The sequence below is a fragment of the Phocoena sinus genome, chromosome 8 (assembly GCF_008692025.1).
Source record: "Phocoena sinus isolate mPhoSin1 chromosome 8, mPhoSin1.pri, whole genome shotgun sequence".
Classification (NCBI taxonomy): Eukaryota; Metazoa; Chordata; class Mammalia; order Artiodactyla; family Phocoenidae; genus Phocoena; species Phocoena sinus.
In genome coordinates, this window is record NC_045770.1 from 94,942,438 (window position 1) to 94,963,347 (window position 20,910).

General features: G+C 56.0%; 1 protein-coding gene across 2 annotated transcripts in view; it reads left to right on the forward strand.

Annotated features, from left to right (window-relative positions):
- Positions 1–20,910, forward strand: part of CD82 (CD82 molecule) — a 52,169-nt gene that overhangs the window by 10,815 nt on the left and 20,444 nt on the right. The window contains exon 2 of one of the 2 annotated variants that reach the window (XM_032640079.1): positions 16,470–16,552. In XM_032640079.1, coding sequence (XP_032495970.1) covers positions 16,490–16,552 — 63 coding nt within the window. In that variant the 5' untranslated portion in view covers positions 16,470–16,489. Of the gene's footprint in view, positions 1–16,421; positions 16,553–20,910 lie in introns of both variants that reach the window. The other variant, XM_032640078.1, reaches the window with a different exon arrangement.

Below are 20,910 nucleotides of genomic sequence, written 5' to 3' on the forward strand. Positions count from 1 at the left end.
ACCTCATGCAGGTGGGATGCAGGAGCAGAGGTGCCTTCCTGAACCCTGTGCCTGCCCTGGGGGACTCCAAGGGAGGGGGCTGGGAAGGAAGGTTCCCCATCATCTCTGAGCCAGGGTCTTGCTCTACTTTTTACCCCCACTAACCACTCAGCAACGTGATCTTCTTCTGAGATCCAGTGTTCTCCAGCCAGTTCATGTTCCCAGTTATTGTTCTGGGTCACTTTTCCGGGAGGCTAGAAACTTTCTCTGGTTGAGCCTGGGCACTGTGTGGTGGGCACAGCAGAGGGAGGGGAGAGAACCCTCACCTGTTGAGCATCTGATGTGTGCCAGGCCCGGCCCTGGGCACTTTGCAGCCGTGATGTCAGGTCATCCTCCCAGCAGCACCCTCCCCCCAGCAGAGGTTATCATCAGCCCCCATTTACAGATGAGGGAACTGAGGCTCCCAGGGCTGAAATGACTTGCCCAACGTCACAGCTGAAGGAGGCAGAGCTGGGCTTTCAGTTCCAAACTCCAAGGCTGGGCCCCCTGGTCTCGAGTGGCAGCGGATCCTGGACAGAAGGAGCTGGGATGTGGGGGACTCAGCCTGTGCTCCACCACCATCCATGCAAAGAGGGTCAGCCCGAGGGGCAGGGCTCCCCTGGGACTCAGGGTCTTGCAGTGGGAGGACCCTGGCCCAGCCACCAGGAGACCCGTTCAAATCATGCTTCCTTCACCTCAGAATGATACCTTATGCTTTATAGCTTTTAGCAGTGGACATTTTCTCACGTACTTACTCCTGCAAGCCTCCCAGCACCTTATGAAATAGGCAGGGAGGGTATTATTACTGAGCCCATTTTACAGATCACGACAGAGGCTGTGAGTGAGATGCCCAGGATCCTACAGCTAAGGAGGGGATAGAGCCAGGACTTGAACCTGTGTTGTCTTTGCTCCCCATCCTGAGGCTGGTCCATCACCCCAAGCTGCATCCTGAGTAAAGAGGGAGAACTCTGGGCTCCTCTATTCTCAGCTCAGGGTTGTGGATCCCAGGGCTCTTAGTTGGGGTGGTGGCTCTTGGGTGCCAGGGGCCCAGGACCCCGGGAAACGCTGGCCGGAGATCCTCACTCTGGGCCAGAAACCGTGGAGAAGGAAGATAGGGTGGTCCAGGCTGTCCGTGTTACCGGTTCCTGCCCAGACCCGGACATTTGAGGTCCCTGGTGGGAAGGGGGGGTCTGGCCATGGTCCCCCTCCCACCTCAGCTCCTGGTTGCTCTGAGGACTGTGCCTGCCCTCCAGATACACGATACAGAATTTTCCAGCCTCTCAGGCCTCGGTGCCCCTGCCCTGTGGTTCAGCCTGAATGCCCTCAGCTCATCCCTTATCTCCTGATCTGCATCTTCCTTGTCCCTCCAGACCCAGTTCTAGCCACCTTCTTCCCTGTGGCCAAGCCAACTCAACTGTCTTGGGTTCTGTCCAATGAGTAAACTGGCTAACAGGGTTAGATAACTCACCAGGGTGGCCATGAGAGCAGGGACTGTGGTTCCATTGGGCCCAAGCCCTGGGGGGTCTGCCAGGCTGGCAGGGCTCAGGGCGCTGGGTCTGCATGGGCTGGGGACAGCTGAGTCCCTCAGGGTCAGCCTCAGACCTGTGACTCATACTTTGGCCCCCCTCCCCCCCCCGCCCCACCCGAGCAAGCCACTTCTCTTCTCTAACCACTGGCTTCTTTATAAAAATAAGAAAGCTATCTTCCTCACCAACCACTGTGAGGCTGGCGTGAGATGCAATATGCAAAACACCTGCCGCTGATGTCTCTTGGGTTCCAGGTGCTCGGGAAGTGCAGATCCCTCCCCTTGCCTGCAATCAGCTTGGGTTTCATTCCTCCTCCACCCACCCGATCCCCTGGGATGGGTGTCTGGTTGGGCATTGGTGTCAGGCCTGAACTCTATCTTCTCTGGCTGGGAGATATCCTAGGCAGATAACAGGGGAAGGATTGGGCAGAGGGACAGAATTAGCTCCAAACAGGCTCTGCCAGCCTCACGTTGTGAGCCTGGGCACAGTACCTCCTGAGCCTCAGTTTCCAGGTCTGTGGAGGGGGCATACGCCTGTGACCTGTGTTCTCAGGGTCACACAGGGCTTGCTGGGAGAGCTGGAGGAGTGGGGGTGGGAATCCAGGTGACCTGAAGTGCTGCGTGCTCCCTCACAGGAGCCTGGAGTCCGGCCAGTCCCAGTTCATTTCCATGTCCGCTTTCCTGCTGCGACACAGACAGCCCCCTTTCCCTCTGGCCACCTGGAGGCTCACCAGGCTGCTGTGCTCTTGGCTCTGGGCCTGGCGTAGGGGGTCACCATCCGTCTGGACTTGTTGCTTCCTGTGCAGCTCAGGGAGCCGGCCCAGGCCTGAAGCCCTGCCTGACTCAAGGTCCCTGCACTGAGAACTCTCAGAACCCCACCCCTGGCCCCTGGGGCTCACTGGGGGCACAGACCCCTTCCAGTAGGACCAAGCCCCTTTCCTTTCCGTTTCTGTCTGTCTGCACACACCCCTCCTACCTCTCTCTGGCCTGGAACCTTCTTGAGGTGATAATAATCACATGCTTCCCTTTGTTGTGCTAGGGCATTCTGATTCCTCAAGCCTGTCTCCTCCCTGTAAGGTAGGAGTGAATTGCTGTCATCCCAGAGAGGGGAAAGGACTTTTCAAAGCCCACAGTGGGGACTCACGACCTCCCTGCCCAGCCCCGTACCCCAGCCCTCAGTGGGTGCTCATATTCTTGGCGGAATTTTGCTGTAGGCACGCCCCTGGAGTTGGGAGTGGGAAGTGGGTTGAGAGAAGGCAAGGGTGGTGGAGTCCTAGGTCTCCAGGATTGCAGGGGCAGTATCCCTGCTTCTGGGGCTGGTGTAGGGACTGTCCCCATTGCTGAGGGGGGGAAGCTGAGGTTTAAGGGAGAGGAATGAGATAGTGAGGACCTGGCTGGGCTTTGCTCTTTCCTCCCCAGGGCTTGAGTTGGGGGGATTCCATGGGGCTGTGTGGGACCTGGGTACTCATTGTGCCTTAGGCGCTGCGGGCAGAGGTCAAGTCCCTCACCCTGCCTCAGCTCCTGTAGGGCCTGGGAGTGGCTCCAGCACCTTTCTGGAGATAAAGACCCAGCCTGCTCACGAGTCTCCGGAGGGGTGCGTGCGTGTGTGTGTGTGTGTGTGTGTGTGTGTGTGTGTGTGTGTGTGTGAGACGGGGTGGGTGTGTTTGTCCAAGCACCGCTTGGCGCTCCCAGAATCTGGGGGAGGCCAAGGCTAAGAAGAATGGTCTGGGGAAGGGATGGGCCATTGTTGAAGACTGGGGGCGGGAGGGTGGTGAACACCCCGGGTGGGCTGCAGGGCAGAGCTGGGCTGGCTCCCAGGGTGGGGTCCTGCCTGGGCCAGCAAGGCCTGCACGCCAGGTGAGCTTTTGCTTCAGGCCCCCCCTGGGGGCTTCCCGTGGAGACCAGAGAGGCCCTGAGGTCTGTGGGCTGGAGCCCTGGCTGCACGGGAGGCTCCCTTCACCTGGGATCTGTCTATCCTTCTCTGCCTGCCATTCTCTGTCTCTCTTCCCTCATCTCTGCCTCTGTCTCTCTCACTCTCCCCTGCCTCTCTTTTTACCTGCCCCACAGCCAATGCCCCCTTCAGTCTCCCATGCCTCTGAAGCCAGAGCATCTCTGGAGGGTGTGGCAGGTGTTGAGGCCCAAGGCCACCCTGGCTGAGCCCAGTCTAGGGGAGCTGGAGCCGTCCCAGCCCTGCTCCTTAGCAATCCCTGAGGACCCAAGAGGCCCAGGGAGCCCTGGACAGGGATCCCTGACAGGCTGTGCTGGTCTCCTCTGTGACCTGCTTTCCTGCCCCAACTACCAGGTGTCCGGGTGGGTTAAATGGCCGCCGCCCTGCCTGGGAACTTGGGGCTTGGCCTCTGCCTGCCATGTGGGAGGTGCAGCCCTTCCTCCCAGCCCCGGAGGGCCTGGACCCCTGCAGCTGACTGTGGAAATGGGGCCCCCGGGCCACCCCTTCCTGGAGCCAGGTGCCCGCCTCGGGGAGGACTGGCTGTGCTGGAGTCCGGGCCCTGTGTCTGGAGTGAGTGCCCTGGGTGCTCTGAGGCCCTCAGGATATGAGAGGGAGAGGCCTGAGAGCTGGTCTCAGAAACAGGGAGGGACGGACAGAGGAGAAGGCTGCAGGAAGCCACCAACAGAGAGAGGGACAGGTACAGAGGGGAAGACACTGGTGAGGCGGAGGGACTGAAGGACAGAGTGGGGAGGGCCCAGAGGCCCTGCAGTGCCCCCTCCTCCCCTGGCCGAGTGGCCTCTAGCTGGGTCTCAGGTGGAAGACCCTCTCTACCCCCTACACTGCACCTCCAAATTCTTGGAGTTACAGACCTGCCCTTGCCCTCCTCACTCTCCATCTTTTCTGTGTTTTCCCCCCAGGACCCATGAGAGAAAACGTACCTGTGTATACCTGTGTGTGCAGCACTTTGCCTTTACTGTGTCTCACTCACCTCCCTCTCTGTCTGTCTCTCTCTCATCAAATGTCCCCAAAGCCAAAATAGCTCTTAAGCCTAGAAAGGTGCTGAGAAGTACAGCTTGGGAAGTAGGAAGTATTAGCCCATTTTACAGATGAGGGAACTGAGGCTCAGAAAAGTTAAGTGACAGTGATGGGTAGACAGAGCCAGGGTTTGAACCCACATTCGTCCGATGCCCACCCTAACTGCTCATGCCAAGATGATTGGGGCTGCCAGATGGTGCTCCATGAGCATCTGTGCAGGAGGATGCTCTGGGAAGGCTGCTCAGAGGAGGTGGCATCTCAGGGGCCCCATCTCTTCCTTTCTGAACCCAGGGTCTGGAGGGTGTGTGCTGTGACTGCTGCCATGTGAGGTCCCTGATTAGAGCCCCCCTCCTTCTCCCTAATCACCCTGCCACCCTGCGGAGGGCCCACACCTAGCTCGCAGCCTCCCCACACCCAGCTCCCAGCCTCCATCTCCGCAGCCCTGACCCAGAGGGTAACCCTTTGTTAGCCACCTGTGCCCAGCTGGCCAGGCCCCGGGATGGGTGTGTGAGCTGATCCCTGATGCCTAGTGCCTTCCCAGAGTGTCTTCAGTTGGCTGGGTCTGGAGGCTGTGTTGTGAAACCCAGTTAATGTAGGTTGGGCCTTGGTGAGGTTATTTTAATTACGTATCATTTATAACTTCATTTCTGCAGGCAGTGCAGCATGACAGTAATGCTCAGGGGCTCTGGGTCAGGTTTTGGGGTTCAACTCCCAGCCCTATGGTCTGTGTAACCATGGGCAAGTCCCTTCACCCTGAGTCTCAGTTTCTTCAACTGTGAAATGGGGTTAAAAGCAGTGCTTACCTCATAGGGTCATTGCAAGGATAAAGTAAGCCATGTGAAGCGCTTAGCACAATCTCTCAAATAGTAACTGCAAAAACATTAGCTTTTGTTGTTATCGAATACTGAGGGCTGTGTTCTAAAGAGCCCATCCTGTCCCACAGAGGAAGAGCTGGAGGCTGGGCAGAATCACCGTGCTGCTTTATGATGATGCTGGTGTGTAATTGCTTAGTTTCCTGTCTCTGCCTTCTCCAGACTGAGCACTCCCTGAGGGCAGGGATGGGTTTCATCCATCCACTTCCTGTGTCCAGCTCCGGCCCAGCCAGAGTTGGGGGGGGGGTGTCAAAGAACTGCATCGATTCAGGATGGAAACTGAGCAGAGATGGCCTCTTGGGAGCCCTCTGGGAGGGCAACCCCTCAGGCCTTCTGACCCATGAGCGGTTCTGGGGGGAGGCTTGCTGCCCCCTTGAGGTCGCCTCTGAGGGTTAGGCCTGGGTTCACTCACATCCTGGTGGTTCAGCCTGGCCCTCTGCACCCACCACTGCCATAGCTGGCTGGTGTAGGGTAAGAGTTCCACAGCCCCTGTGTGCTTGTTACACCTGCAGACACCTGGCCCCACTCCTGGGTACTCTGATTCCACGGGCTTTGATGCTGGGTGACCCCATGTGAGAAGGCTTGGCAGTAAGGAGCAGTATCACAAAACAGGTAGGACATTGGACTCCAGAGTCAGAGGGTCTGGAGGACAAAGTTCAGCTCGGACACTGTCCTCCATGTGACTGAAGCAAGTGCCACCACCTTCCTGAGCCCCAGACACCCTGCTTATAAAACAGAGATGATGAAACCATGCTCTTCACGTGGCAGGGGGATGTGGGGTTAAATAAGATAAGATCTGTGAAGCACCGCTCACATGGGGATGCTTTCATTAACATTCGTTTCATCAGTCCTCCCTCTGCCTGACATCTATTTCAAGTTCTTGGGTGACGATAACTTTCCAGGGTCAGTTTGTAGGAATCTTTGTGTGTCCCACATCTCAAGGGAGAGTCTCTATGCATACCCTCCTCCTGCCGTGTAAGGAAGGGACTCTTTGCCTAACATGACCTCTTCTCAGAGACTCCTGCCTCTGTCATGCTTACTTTCTAGGCTTTGGCAAGCTGATTCCACCATCTTCCTGGACAAGCCTTGATATCCCTATTTGACAGATAAAGACACTGAGGCTCAGTGGGGTAGGCAGCTTGCCGAAGATTATACATCTCTGTGAAATGGGATTAGAATTTAGGTCTCTCTCAATTCAAAGTCCATACTATGAACTGGTTCATTATTCTCCATCCCACCATGGGGCTGGGGAGGGGTCCTCAGAAGGTAGTTGACCCCTGAGAGCCCACCTGGGAATCTGGGTCTTCTTGTTAGGGCCCCTAGACTGTGGGGCTCCTGGGCAGCTTCTCATATAGTCCTAAATATCTCTCTAACTTAGGGCTTCCCAACTGATGTACCCGAATGGCTGGTTATCTCCTCAGCCCTGGGAACAGAGCTCTGGGTGGGTCACCTCAGACCAGGCCCAGTGTTGTCTGTCCACATCAGGGTGCTGAACGAATATGTGTACTTCTCTACATGTGTCGTGATGTGAAACACATTGGGAAGTACTGACGGCTCTAACCAGTCCCCTCCCTGCCCTGTACAAATACACTCCCCAGGAGGGTGGGGATTCGTGGTCCTCTCTGGGCCTCAGTCTCTTCATCTTACAAATGGAGACTGAAGTAGGTGATGTCCAAGGCTTTTCTAGCACTGTGAATCTGAGTGTACAAGCCTTAGAACCCGGGGTTGAGAGGGAGCAGGGTTTGCATGGGGCCCAAGCAGCCTGCAAAAAATAGGAAGGGGAGCCATGGAGAGGGAGAGGTCAGAGACTATGGCTCAACCTCAACTTGAACCTTTGGCTGCGTTGGGCCAGGTGGGGAAGCTGCAAGTTTCAAAGTGTCTGCTCTCCCCAAAACTGCACCCTCTGTCAGAGTGGCCCCTTCTTCATGCTGAAAGCCCTCTGGTCTCATTGCTTGGGTTTCAGAGAAAAGCAAGGAAGGACCACATCTGTTGGCCTCATCAGCCAGTGAAGGAACAGTGTGGCCAGGATTGGTGGGGCTGATCTTTTCCTTCCTGACGGAAGCCAAGAGTCAGGCCTCAGAACTGGGGTAAGATGAGGTGTCAGGCAAGCAGACTGAGGTGTGGCAGGGTGGAGCAGGCGGGCTCCGCCATTGACCTAATTCACTTTGGCAGCAGGTGAAGAGAAAGGAGCTCTTGTCTCAGGTCAGACCTGAAGTTCAATCAGGGCTTAGCCACTTACTTGTGTGACCTTAGGCAAGTCACTGAACCTGAGTCTCAGTTTCTTCATCTTCTAAATAGGGGTAGTAATATCTCAGGGGGTTGTTACAGAGATTAAACGAGAGACAGTGGGAATGGCATTATACAAATGAAAAAGTGCTGTCACTCTACTGCCATAGTCTGGCCAGGGTGGCTGGTGGCCTGCATTCCTCTGCTACCCCTGGCCTCCTTCCCCCAAATGTCAGGGGTCAGTCCCAGCTTCAGGCTGTTAAGGTCCTCAGGGGAACAGGAGCCTGTCACACCGGCTCCTGGGATCATTGCTCCTTGGGTTCAGCCTCTATAAGACAAACAGGAGGCCTTGGGCTCTAAAATCCTGGGATTCCTGGGGAGGTCTGATCTGGATGTGTTTCTTCCACCCCATGGTGTTGGTGGTGGTGGGGTTTGCTCACTTGCGTTGTGAGCAGCTGACAGTGCCCCCAGAGCTCTTTATTTGCCCCATCTCAGTCCCCCAACAACCCTACGAGACAGGGGGTCCTGCTAGTATCCCCATGTTAGAGATGAGACGTTGGCCTCAGAGAGAGGTTCAGTAACTCCCTTGCTTAAGGTCACACAGGAGGAAGCAGAGCTGGGATTCAAACCTAAGTCTTGAAGGAAATGTGAGATCCTAATCATGCTTTATGGCCTCCTGATTTTCTGGTTGCCAGGGTAGGAGCTTTTTTTTTTTTTTTTTTTTTAATTTATGTTTGGCTGCGTTGAGTCTTTCATTGCTGCACGCGCGGGCTTTCTCTAGTTGCGGCGAGCAGGGGCTACTCTTTGTTGTGGTGCGTGGGCTTCTCGTTGCGGTGGCTTCTCTTGTTGCGGAGCACGGGCTCTAGGTGCACAGGCTTCAGTAGTTGTGGCACGCAGGCTCAGTAGTTGTAGCTTGCGGACTCCAGAGAGCAGGCTTAGTAGTTGTGGCGTACGGGCTTAGTTGCTCCACGGCGTGTGGGATCTTCCCGGACCAGGGCTCGAACCCGTGGCCCCTGCATTGGCAGGCAGATTCTTAACCACTGTGCCACCAGGGAGGTCCCGGGTAACAGCTTTTTATTTTTATTTTTCTGTTTTAACAACAAGGGGAAAAGGTAAGACCCAAGATGGAAAAATAAGGTAGTAGGAAGGTCAAAAAGCCAGCCCCTGGAGTCAGCGTGGGTTTCAGGAAACACATCACCTGTCACACATGAAAACAAACACAGCCACCTGTGACCAGTCTCTTTTCACGGGCAGTCAGGACAAAGTCCAGAGAACTGCAGAGCTGGGTGGCCAAGAACCAGCTTGCAGGTGGAGTGTCTGCTGACAGGCAGGTTTCCAGAGTAGAATGGCCAGGCCAGGCTTTCTCACTCCACTTTGTCTCCAAGCTGACTGAGCTCCCACGGGATCAGTTGTCTGACTCATCAAACTGGCTGGACGTCCAGGTCTCAGGCAGGCCCCTGAGGCACAGCCCGGAGGCTTAGGGACAGAGGCCCCCCCCACCCTGTGGAGGGCAGAGGCCTCCTTCCTTAGGTGGCCCAGCCCTGCCCTGTTTCACCCCACCCCCGTTGCCTGAGAGCAGCAGTAGTTACTCTCTGGCACAGAAGCCTCCAGGCTGGGCATGTATCTGGAGGCTGGATCTAGGCCCCCAGAGGGCTTCAGACTGTTGGTCATGAAATCAACAACTTCCGGATCATCATCCTCATCGTAATTGGTGGCTTTTACTTGACACTTACTAGGCGCCAGGCATTTTATGGATGCTGACTCATGTAAGCCTCACCATAGCCCATTATTAAGTCCATTTTACAAGTGGGAAAGTTGAGGCAGAGGGGTGAAGTGATTGCCCAAAGCCACACAGCTGGTAAGATGTGGCAGAGTTGGCATCTTCAGGCAGAGAGGGTGGGAGGGAGGAGGGGGCCAGGGGGCCAGCACGGATCGAGCCCTACTAGGTGCTAGCCTGGTTGCACTTCACCTTCACACCTGTGAGGGGTGGGTGGGTTTAGTCTCCCCGTTCACTGATAAGGAGGCAGCTCTGTAGGTTACGTGGCCCGTATGTAGCAGATCCAGGGGTGGGAACCAAGGGCTGCTGTGTGACTCTGAGTCCAGTTCTCCTTCAGTCTCTATGCGGAAGGCCCGGTGAGCTGGGGCAGGACAGCAGATGGAAAGAGAAAAGCCCGGACCAGGAATCTGCAGGTCCTCCACTGTGTGTGCAGCCCTGATTTTGCTCTGTGACCTGTGGTCCCCTGCTTTCTCTGGCCCCTCTGAGAAAGGCAAGGATCTCAAAAGTCTTCTGCGCAGTGGATATCGCTCTCTGGTGAATGATGCGGGGCATGTGCCTTCAGGAAGTGGAGGATGGAGCAGAGGTCCAGGAAGCTTCGTGGGAGATTCTCCCCGGCCAGGACCTGCTGCACCCGGGACCCCAGGCCTTCCTGCATCCCACGCAGAGCAGAGGGACCAGGCCATGCTGGGTCTCAATACATGAGAATCCCCTGGGAAGCTTAAAAAAAAAAAAACCCAATGCCCAGGCTGCACCCCAGGCCAATTAAAGCAGGATCTCAGGGGCTTGGGGGAGGGGATTGGCGGGGCAGGCACCAGCACGTTTTAGGGCTCTCCGGATAATTCTAATGTATGGCCAAGACTGGGGGCCACTGCTCTCAAGCAACTGGGAGACGGGGAAAGTAAGTCCTGGCTTTCCAGGGTTAGTGGGCCCCTGAAACCGGATGGAAGCGTGTGCCTGCCTGTCTTCATGCATCTTTATAGAGAGAGGGTTCACGGCTTCTATCAGGCTTTTCTGACCCAAAGGAGATTAAAATCCAGTCCTGGGAGGAAGCAACCCCCTCCCCACAAGCCAATGATGTCATTTTTAAGGCCCAGAAACCTCCAGTTGCAGGATCAAAGCTGGTTTTTCTTATCTCCTCTAAGAAACCTTTCCTGACCTCCCCAGACTTCCCTTTCTGTTCCTTCTTCCTGCAAATACACATCCAGGGGTTACTACGTGCTAGGCACTGTCCTAGGCTCTGGGGTACGGGGCAAGTGAGACAGACGCAGCCCCTCCCCTGAAGGAACCATATTCTAATGGGGGCTCCGGATACCCCAGTGGACCAGTAGGATGACTGCAATGAGCAGGGTCATGTGACAGGCTCAGGTGTCAAAGCTGCTGTTCCTTAGAGTTCTCAGGGAAGCCCCCATACCCAAGAGTCTGATGACTTGCGTAGGGCAAGGACAGGCGGCTGTGCATGGGCATATTTTGGTTCTAACGCGCAGCTAGAGTTGAGGCCTGCTGTATAGATCAGGTGTTCGGGTAGGGCCTCTGGGAGGAGTAACTCAGTCTACTTATAGGAAGGGAAGGAGCCAGCCAGGGGCTTTGGGGGAAGATGCTCCTGGCAGAGGAGCCGTGAGGGCAAAGGCGCTTAGGTGGGCAGGGGCCTGGTGTACAGAACAATAAGAAAGAGCGGCCTTAGGGATGAAGGTGGGATGGGGAGGACGGAGGTGCTGAGGACCGAGGAGGGGCAGGGCCAACCAGGCAGGGCCCCGCTGGCCACATAAGAGTCTGGATTTTATAGCAAAGTGTCAGCTACATCACCATTGGAGGGCTGCAGGCAAGGGAGTGACAAGATCTAGTTAGCATTTTTCCAAGAGCCCTCCCTGCAGTGTGCCTAACAGCTTGACAAGGGCAGGAGTGGAGCCTGTGACCAGTCAGGGAGCTGCACTGGTCCAGGGGGGAGGTGAGGCATGGGGCCGGGAGAGGTGGCGGACTGGAGGAGACGCATGTGGGCTGTGGGATGAGGGGAATGGGGAAGAGACGCGAGCGTGGCTCTCAGGTGCTGGGTCTGAGCCAGCTGGTGGGTCAAAGGGCCGTGCATCTCCTCGCCTCCTTTGAATCCTGCAGTACATAGAGTCCAGGAGCCCTGGCCCCCAAGGGACCCTCAAGGGCCTAATATGTATTCCATGTGATGTTAGGCTGTTGAGTGAAAGACGGTTTTAAGTCAGCAGTGTTTACTGCCAGGTGTCTTGGAGACACTAAGTGTCTAATGTACAGTGACTCGGGGAGAAATGGCGCTCCACAAACTTGGTGACAGCAAAGACTCTTGTTCTTAAGGGCGTGTCTTCTAGGACTTGTGTTTGGAAGAACTACTGTGGAAAATGCTGCTGCTCTGGTCCCCCAGCCTGTTGTTTGATCATTGAGGAGGCAGGTCCGGGGCGGGGGGCGGGGAGGTCCGGGGACAGTCCGGGGACAGTCACCTGTGCTGGGTCTCAAACAGCACGTCCCATCAGAGCAGGTGCCGAGCACAAACCTCTGGACTTGAGGGGCTGCACCACCGCACCACTTGGTTTCCCCAAGGCTATTCAGGGGCACCCAGGTTCTGGGGTCAGGCTGGAGGGCTCCTCCCCCAACCTCAAGTGAAGGATAAACCAACCTCCGACGCTGCAGGGGTGGACTCACAGAGCCCCAACACAGACAAGAGGTTCCCTTAAAAAAGGGGATCTTCCCCAGGGGCTCTGGGGAAGGCGAGGGAGCCTTGCTTGTGTGTCCTGGCATGCAGAGGTGGCCCAGGGTGCTCACCCGACACATCTCCCACCCCACCCCTTGGGGGAAGACAGAAGAAGGCTGTAAAGAGAGTCTCAGCTGATTTAGGGGCAGTGGAGCTCAGACTCCCTTTGTGTGACTGAGTACTTGAAAGTCCCGGTGTTCTATGTGGAAGTTCCTTCCCCTCCCCTTCACCTCTCCATCTATCCACTCAACCATCCCTCCACCCATCCCTCCTTCCATCCCCCATCTATCCCTTCATCCATGTACTCATCCCTCCTTCTCTCCCTCCATCCCTTCCTCCATCCATGCATCTAGTCTTTCATTCAGCAAATTTGTTGGGAGCCTACTTTGACCTCGTAAATAATACATAGTCTCTCCCCTCAAGCTATCACAGTCCACGGGGGAGATGGGCAAGTAAGTAGAAAACTACTGTACAGCATCATGGGTTATAATAGTAACCTCCACTTATTGAAAACCTATTCCATGCCAGGCATTTTACCCACGTCATCTAATTTGATCTCTGGGCAAATCTGCCAAAAAGGTTTTATTTTCCTCTTCTCACAGATGAGTTAGTTGGGATTCAGAGAGGTTAAGTCACTTGTCCAAGGTCACACAGCTAGAAGGTGATAGAACATCATTCACACCCAGGCAGTTTGATGCCAGAGCCCATCGCAGGAACTGCTCTAGTATCCAGTGCCATTGGAAGGAAGCAGAGGGGGAGGGCTTCTAACCAGCATACGTGTTGGTGGGGAGCGCGTGGCCCTGATGGTGGTGACAAGCGTGGCTGGAGTAGGAGGTGTCCTGGAGGAGGTGGATGTCTGAGGTGTGTATTAAAGGATGAGCAGGAGTTAGTAAACTATTGGTAGCATAATAATTCCATTGTATAAACTGATTTGGCATAAAATTATATATTTGGTCAATTTAAATTGGAGTTGCTTAGAAATGGTCAGTTTACCTGCTATAGAGTATAACATAAAATCAGCACCTCCTTCCTACTGCTCACAGAGCTGTCGGTGCCTGTTCCAGAATTTTCCAAATAAGATGTACTTGCATCTCGTTCCCTTGTTTTGTGGCTTTCCAGACATCCTCACAGGAAAGCACGGGCAGACCTTCTAGGGTTTCTGTAAAGCACAATATTGGGAGACTCTATTTTTGTTTAGTTTCATGAGCAAGTGAAACGCTCACCCTTCACTCCTTCCACAAGTGCCCATAAAGACACTTACCCAGCTCCAGCTCATCCAGCCCTGACTGTGCGAGGCGCTGATCTCACTTTTCTTTATAACAGGGGGTTCAGTTGGGAAACGAGGCCCTGTGAGTCCTTTCTCTGTGGCTGTGCATTGGCAGAGCTAGGATTCGAACCCTTGTCTATTCGATTCCTGCCGCCCAGCTCGTTCTCCCCCAAGATCCCGAGCTAATGGCAGTCCTAATCCTTGCCACCTTTCACAGACACTTGTGTGTGTGCCATCTGATCCCCTGCCCCAGGGGCCTGCAAACTTCTTCCATAAGGGGGCAGGCAGTAAATGTTTTAGGCTTTGTGGGGCAGTGGCCTCTTGTCATAACCAGCCCACTCTGCTGTTGCCTGTGACAGCAGCCGTGGACAATACAGCTGGGTGCCAATACAACTGAACTTATTTATTTTAATTTTCCGTGTTACAAAATAGTCTTTTTATTTTTTCCCAACTGTTTAAAAATGAAAAATCTGTTCTTAGCTTGCAAGACGCACAGAATAGAGGCGGTGGGTTGGATTTGATCCACAGGCCCCACCTGGCTAATCCCTGCCCTATACCAACCCTTATTGTTGTGGATGAGGAAACTGAGGTTCAGGCCTCTCAGGGTGGGCGGGCAGAGCTAGAGCGTAACCACAGGCCCTCTGAATCCGACTTTGGGGTCTCCTCGGGGCTTGGTGGTGGTTATGGGCTCCCTGAGGTTGATGCCAGACCCCATCATGGGGCAACCTGGATACGTCCCCAGACTGAGCTGACTCCCAGCCCTTCGTGGAACCGCCCAGCTTCTGCCCAGTATGGAGAACGTGTTCAACTCCTGCTCCCTGTTTCTGTGAGCGGGGAATGTCAACACTTGCGGGGCAGAAACACTTTGTATCCTGGATCTTGGCCAACAGGCCCTGGAGCCACCCACCCCGGGCTCGGATTCTCAGCCCCTTCTCTCCCCTCAGGCGATTCCCAGGTAGTCTCTGGGCCTGCCCTGATTGGCCAACCCACCTGCCAGTCATGGGGCTGCCTGGCTCCTGTTTTAGTGTCTGAACCCACCCAGCTGCCTCCTGGAGAGGAGGAGGCGGCCTAAGGGGCCAGGAGGACTGGGTTCTGTCCTTGCTGGTCCATGTGGCCTTGGGCAAGCTGCTTCACCGCTCTGAGCTTTAGTTTGCTTGTAGGATGCTGAAGGGCTTTCTTTGCCCTACGCCTACTTCAGTTTGTGTGAGTGACAAGAGGCCAGCGGGGGTGCCCGGAGAATCGGGGGATACCAGCCCAGCAGCCTCTGCCTCCTTGCCCACGCACCAGAGCTCCTTTGAGCAGTGACCTTGGTGCTCACCACCTACCTGGACAATGGAATCCCAGCCATCCCCAGAGACCCCTTTATACAGCCTTGGCCGCTCCCCGGAAGGCAGCCCTTCACAGATCTTGACCTCGGGAGTTACCACTGCCTAACGAGCTATGTTTCTTGGGCAAGTTACCTCATCTCTCTGAGGCTGTCCCCCCACCCCCATGCTCCCCAGGACAGGAAGACCTTCCTCACCTTCTGGGCAGGTCGTGAGGATTAAAGGGATGACACATACCAATGGCTGTCCAGAGCAGATGCCGTTCAGGGGGAGGCCAGGTGTTCACTGTTGTCTAAGAACTGCCCCTTTCTGAACACCCGCCGCCCAGCAAGGCTGCCCTGGACACCCAGCCTGAGCGGAGGATGTGGGAGCCGGAGAGTGGAGAAACTCCCTTGCCTGTGCAACACGGCTGGCGGACATCAGTTGCCAAAGGACTGTTTCAACACTTCTCCAGTTTCACAAGAATGCAGCCAGCGTCCCGTTCCCGCTGCTGCCCGCTCAAATGCTGTGCTGGAGCTCTTCTGGGGAAATGATGATTTATCTATAAGCTGCTTGGGGCTGAGAGACTCAAGCAGGTCCCTGATAGGAAAGAAAAACAGGCCTCCTTTGGTGGGAGACTCCTTCCTCTCTTGCTGTTTCACTCCGCACCCGTTTACGAAGCGCCTGTGGTTGCCAGGCGCTGCGCTGGGAGGGGAGAGAGGAAACAAAGCTCTCCTTCATGTGGACCATCCCCAGCAGGCCTTCCTGGGGCCAGGCCTGGGTTCAGGATCTCAGATCTCTGGATCTCCCAACACGGGGCGGGGGTGGGGGGAGGGCACGGAGGGGAAGCCCTTGTTTTCTCCCCCTCTGGGCCTGGGGGAAGCCCCAGGTGGAGTTGCTGAGGCCAGACTTCCCTGGTTCTGAGTCACTGTTGTCCCCGCATTTCTCAGACCCAGGTCTTGGACCCTGGAGCCTGGAGGAGTGTTCAGTCTCATCTCCCCACGTAGCTCTTGAATTCCCCATAAGTCTTTAGTCAGATGTTGCTTCCATGCCACTTGTGACGGGGTGCTCGTTGCCAGGCAGTCTTTTGCTTCGTTGGAGGCTTTGCTTCATGCTGTGCCCGAATCTCCCCCTTAACTCCCCTACCCCGGTCACTGGAGGTGTAAAGTCGAAGCTGGGCTCCCACTTGGCAAAAATGATACGAGAAGGGCAAGGGGACCTCCGTGTGGACAGGGGAGAGTCACAAGGCTTAGGACTGCCTTGCACCCTTGCAGGAGGAAGAAGGGATAAAGCCCACGCCTTGGGCCCTCCGTTCCGTCTGCTCGGTGACCTGCTTCTCCCCACCCCCCAGCCCAGCTCTGCCCACACAGCTGTCCCAGTCCAGCTGTCTCGGCCCCAGCTGCCTGTGCTGGCTCCCTTAGCCCCATGGGGCCTGAGGGCCGTGGCCATTCCTGGGGTTTCTGGCCTCAGGGAGCCTGAGGGTCTCCTCCATAATTTTCCTCTAGGCTGAGCCCTGGTGAAGTGGCTGACCCAGACCCCAGCTGCCACCTACCCCCCACACCCTACTGCATGGCTTTGGGTCAGTCATCTAAGCTCTCTGGGCCTCCGGGTCCCCTGAAACAGGACTGACCTTAGTACCTACCTCATGAGGTAGTTGGGGGGGGGGTGAGCTGGGATGATCTGGGGCCGGTGGGTCTGGGGTACCCACCAGCATTGATTCCCTCTCCTCTCCCCAGCCCCCAGCCAGGTCCCGCCCCGCGCTGACCGACGTGCCTTCTCCACAGGGAGCTCCCGGACCAGCAGGATGGGGTCAGCCTGTATCAAAGTCACCAAATACTTCCTCTTCCTCTTCAACTTGCTCTTCTTTGTAAGTATGACCCGTGCTACCCAGATGCCTCCAAAAGAGATGCTCCTCCCGGGCACGTCCCAGTCCAAGTCCCTCCAACCTGGGGATGGTGGTGGGGTGTGGCTGGGGTCAGGGTGCTGAGGCCAGACTGTTGGAAATGGAAGCAGGTGGGAGCAGTGAGGAGATTCCCAGCGTTCCCAGCTGGCTGGATGGCAGAGCACAGGATGGCTCCCCCAGCCTTCCCCCTTCCTGGAGCACCGAGGCCGCCACACCCGGGCTCTCAGGGCCGGAGGTGGGCGTGGGGAGAGGAGAACCCCCGGGGCATCCCCTGACTCCTCATCGGGAAGTTGTAGGGGAGCCTCTGGGATCTTTCTCGTCCTGTCCCGACTCTCCATCCTCCTCCACCCGCTCTGAAGAATTTGCCTGTTAACAGGTCTGGGTCTCAACTGCCCCCATCACACTCCCACCCACATGGTGGGGGGTGTCCCTGGAGCTCCCAGAGAGTGGGCAAGAGGAGGCTGGGCTCTGGGCCGGGGTGAGGACACAGTGGTCCTTCCCCAGATCCACCCTGGCAGGCGTCACCCGGTCATGAGCCCCGGGGCCGCCCAGATATAAGCTCTGTGCACATCTGGAGCTGCTTTTCCTGGGGCCCCAATTTTCCTCTCTGGTTTGGCAAGACAGACTCCTGCCTTGGAGTTGCCAGGATGATGGAATGAGTGTGTGTGTGTGTGTGTGTGTGTGTGTGTGTGTGCGTGCGTGCGTGTGTGAGATTATGTGTAAGTATATATGTGTGTGAGTATATGTGAGGTTATGTGTGTGCGTGAGTGTGTGTATGTGTGAGTATATATGGGTGTGAGGGTGTGGGTGTGTGAGCGAGTGTGTGTGTGAGTGTATGAGTGTGCATGTGTGAGGGTGTGAGTGTGTGTGATGGGGTGGGGCTGTGGGGAGAGTGGCCTGGAGAGACCTTCAAAGGAGTGCTGCTGGGGACTGTGGCCTCACATGGTGTTGGTTCACCCTATACTGTTAAAAACATCAGATTTTTTTTTTTTTTTTTTTTTTGTGGTACGCGGGCCTCTCACTGCTGTGGCCTCTCCCGTTGCAGAGCACAGGCTCCGGACGCGCAGGCCCAGCGGCCATGGCTCACGGGCCCAGCCGCTCCGCGGCACGTGGGATCCTCCCAGACCAGGGCACGAACCCGCGTCCCCTGTATCGGCAGGCGGACTCTCAACCACTGCGTCACCAGGGAAGCCCCATCAGATTTTTTAATAGGATATTTATTATGATTCAATTTTAGTTTTTAAAATGTACACATACATGAATATTTTTGAGAGGAGAAGAAAATACTTCCAAATGTTAGTGTTGGGATTCCTGGGAATTTGGGTTTTATTCTTTTTGCTTCTCTGCAGTTTCCAAATTTTCTACAACAGACATGAATTTCTTGTAGAAAAAAAAAGTTTTACATTACAAGTTACATAGGATTATAGAAAGTGTGGAAAATAAAGAATCTTTCTAAACTCCCCCTCATAACTTTAACCCAACACACAGATACTTACAAGTGTGTTACTGGCACACACAAGTACACCCACGTGCACACACACACGCACACGCACATGCACGTGGACAGCCCTGGTGTTGCCTGCCCTACTGGTCGTCCACCTTGGCTCCGACCCCAGCTCCCCTCTCAAGGACGGCACTGGGGCCCCACTGCAGCTCTGGCCCTCCACTGATGGCAGCCGGGCCTGGGCACCTGGGTTTCCCAGCTTGGCGGTCAGGTCCCTCCCAGCTGGGCCAGGCTTCTGGAAAAAAGTGGCTGCCCACACAGGCATGCCTTTCCTGGCAGGCACTTGGCTCCCAGGCTGAGGCCCAGATTTAAGGGCCAGCTGGCCAGGGTGGGGTGGGGAGTGTGGGAGCCCTGTGGTTCTGTCCCTGGGGCTCTAGGGACTGGAGGGAGGAGTCTGGGCTATAGCCTAGGAGGTGGCAGGGCTTGGGGTTCAAGGGCACAGACACCCCCTCTCCCCCCATGCAGTGGGAGGGAGGGAGGTAGAGACTTCATGGAGAAAGGGAGAGGGGTTGATGGTTTGGGGCCAAGACGTCCCTTCCGCTCCCAGTCTCGCCTATGGAACCAGAGCCTAGAAGAGCTTCCCTTGGGCCTGAGCTCTGGGGACCGGTCTCGCTTGGCCTCCTCCCAGCCACTCCAGGGCCCTGGGGGGCAGGTGTTCACTCCCTGTGTGCTGGGGCCCAGGACGGGGCCCATCAGGATAGTGGTGGAGGGGAGGTAGTGGGGGAGAGGGGAAGCTTTTATCACAGGAGGGTGAGAGGGAAAGGAAAGAGTGAGAGGAGACTCGTGTGTGTGTGTGTGTGTGTGTTCATTCACAAATACTTCTCCACCAAATGTGTCTTTGACACCCCTGTGTATTCAGACCCTGTCCTGGTTGCCGGCTAGACATTCACCAGCAGGAGAGCCGCGACTTCTTCACTCACAGGGCTTATGTTCTGGGGGGTAATGGGCTTCGATCAAATGCTTACTCCAACGGATGATAAAATTGCAGTTGTAGGCGCTCCTGGGAAAGATGGAAATGGCCCCTAAGAGAGAGCAGATAACAAGGCACTTGACCTTGTCAGGGTGGTCAGTAAGAGCTGCCTGGAGTTCTGTGCGAGGCTGGGGAGAGCGGGGTCCCGGCAGCAGGAGCGGAAGTCCAGCACAGGGGGAGTGGGCCAGCGCGTGCCGCTCCGGGGCTTGGGCCGCGTAGCCCTTCCAGGAAGGATCTGGGTCTTTGTTTCATGCACAGTGGGAAGCGGTTACATGATTGAACTCGTGGTCTGGCAGAATCCCTCTGGTTGCCATGTGTGCTCATGCATGCACGCGGGTACACGTGTACCCCCTCGCCTTCACTCCCTCCGGACCCCAAACTCCCCAGAAAATTGCCCGGTCCTCAGCTTTTCTCAGATCCTAGGAGACCCTGAGGCCGCGGCTGCCGTGGCCATTCTGAGGGTAGGACGCGGGCTGTGAGACTCCTGGCTCCTGTTGGGAGATTCTGGTGGGTCTGGGTGGGGTGGGTTAATGTGGGGTGTGCCCCGTGGCCCCAGTCATGGTTCACAGAGAAAGGGGGTTTTGTGGTTCCTCTCCCAGTCTGGTCGGCCCCCTGCCCTGGCCTCGTTTCTGGCTGTCCCGTGGCCTGGCGCTGATCCAGCCACACCTGGCGCTCAGGCCATAGTCATCAGACGTGCAGGGGAGCTGAAATGGCAGCGCCAGGTACTTCGCTCCCTGCATTCCGGGAGGCGAGCCGAGGAGCCTGGCTGGGAAGTCTGGGATTTTACTCTCTTTGGGATTATATTTGCCCAGAGGGCAGTTTCTGCCCTGTCTTGAACTCTCTATTTGGGAGGACTGTTCCCCCTGCAGCCCTGCCCCGTGAGTGCAGGAGGTGAGCGGACAGGGGCTCCGCCACGTGGGTCTGAGGTGGCAGGGGCAGACCACGGGCCAGCTGTGCTGTGAGGTGTGAGGCTGGGGTGAGTAGGGCTTCAGGAGTCTTTGGGAACCTAACTGCCGGGTCCTGTAAAGCCCACCTTCCACCCCGCAAGCTGTGCAGTCTGAGGTGCCCCCCTTTCGGGTGGGCACTTCCTCTCCCCAGGGACTGGCTTTCTAGGCTAAGGCCCGGGACGGACCCGAAGTATCCCTGCAGCTGATGTGCTACCATCTGGCGTAGCTGTATAGTCAGACCTGACTTGGAGCCCCTGATGAGTGAATTGGGTGACCTCGGGTGAGGTTAGGACCTCAGTTTCCCCATCTGTTAAGTGAGGACGATAACAGGGCCCATCTGACAAGGAGAGAGGAGGGGACAAGTGAGTGGCTGGGGACAAATGTGGGGAGGTCCTTGTGCTTTCCTCTTCCTGGTCGTCAGCTGCTGTTGTCTTTAAGAAACCTGGGCCAGGGCGAGACGAGTGAGGCACTCACTTTGGGATCAGAAACAGCACGGCACTGCATCACATCGGGGCCCCGCTCCTTTTCAAAAGGACAAATCAGGAACACCAAGCCTGTCTTTATTGAAAAGCTTGATATATTGTTCATCATGATGGATTATTTTCCCCCCATTAATTTTCATTTCTTAAAACTGATTGCTGTAAACTCATTTATCTTGGTTCCTGAGTGTTTCTGGTGTCCCCTGAATTTTCACATGTGAGGCAAATGCCCCATTCACCTTACCCAGCGTCCCAGCTCTGGTGGTTAAGATCTGTAGAGCAAGGCTGATAAACCCCTGGGACCGAGCGGCTCATCCCAGGCTGAGGGCGTTATCAGTAACTACTGCTCTTGCACCAGAGGTTACGGGATGATGGCTGAGGCGGGGACCCAGGGCTGGTAGTAAAGGTGGGTGGTGACATGC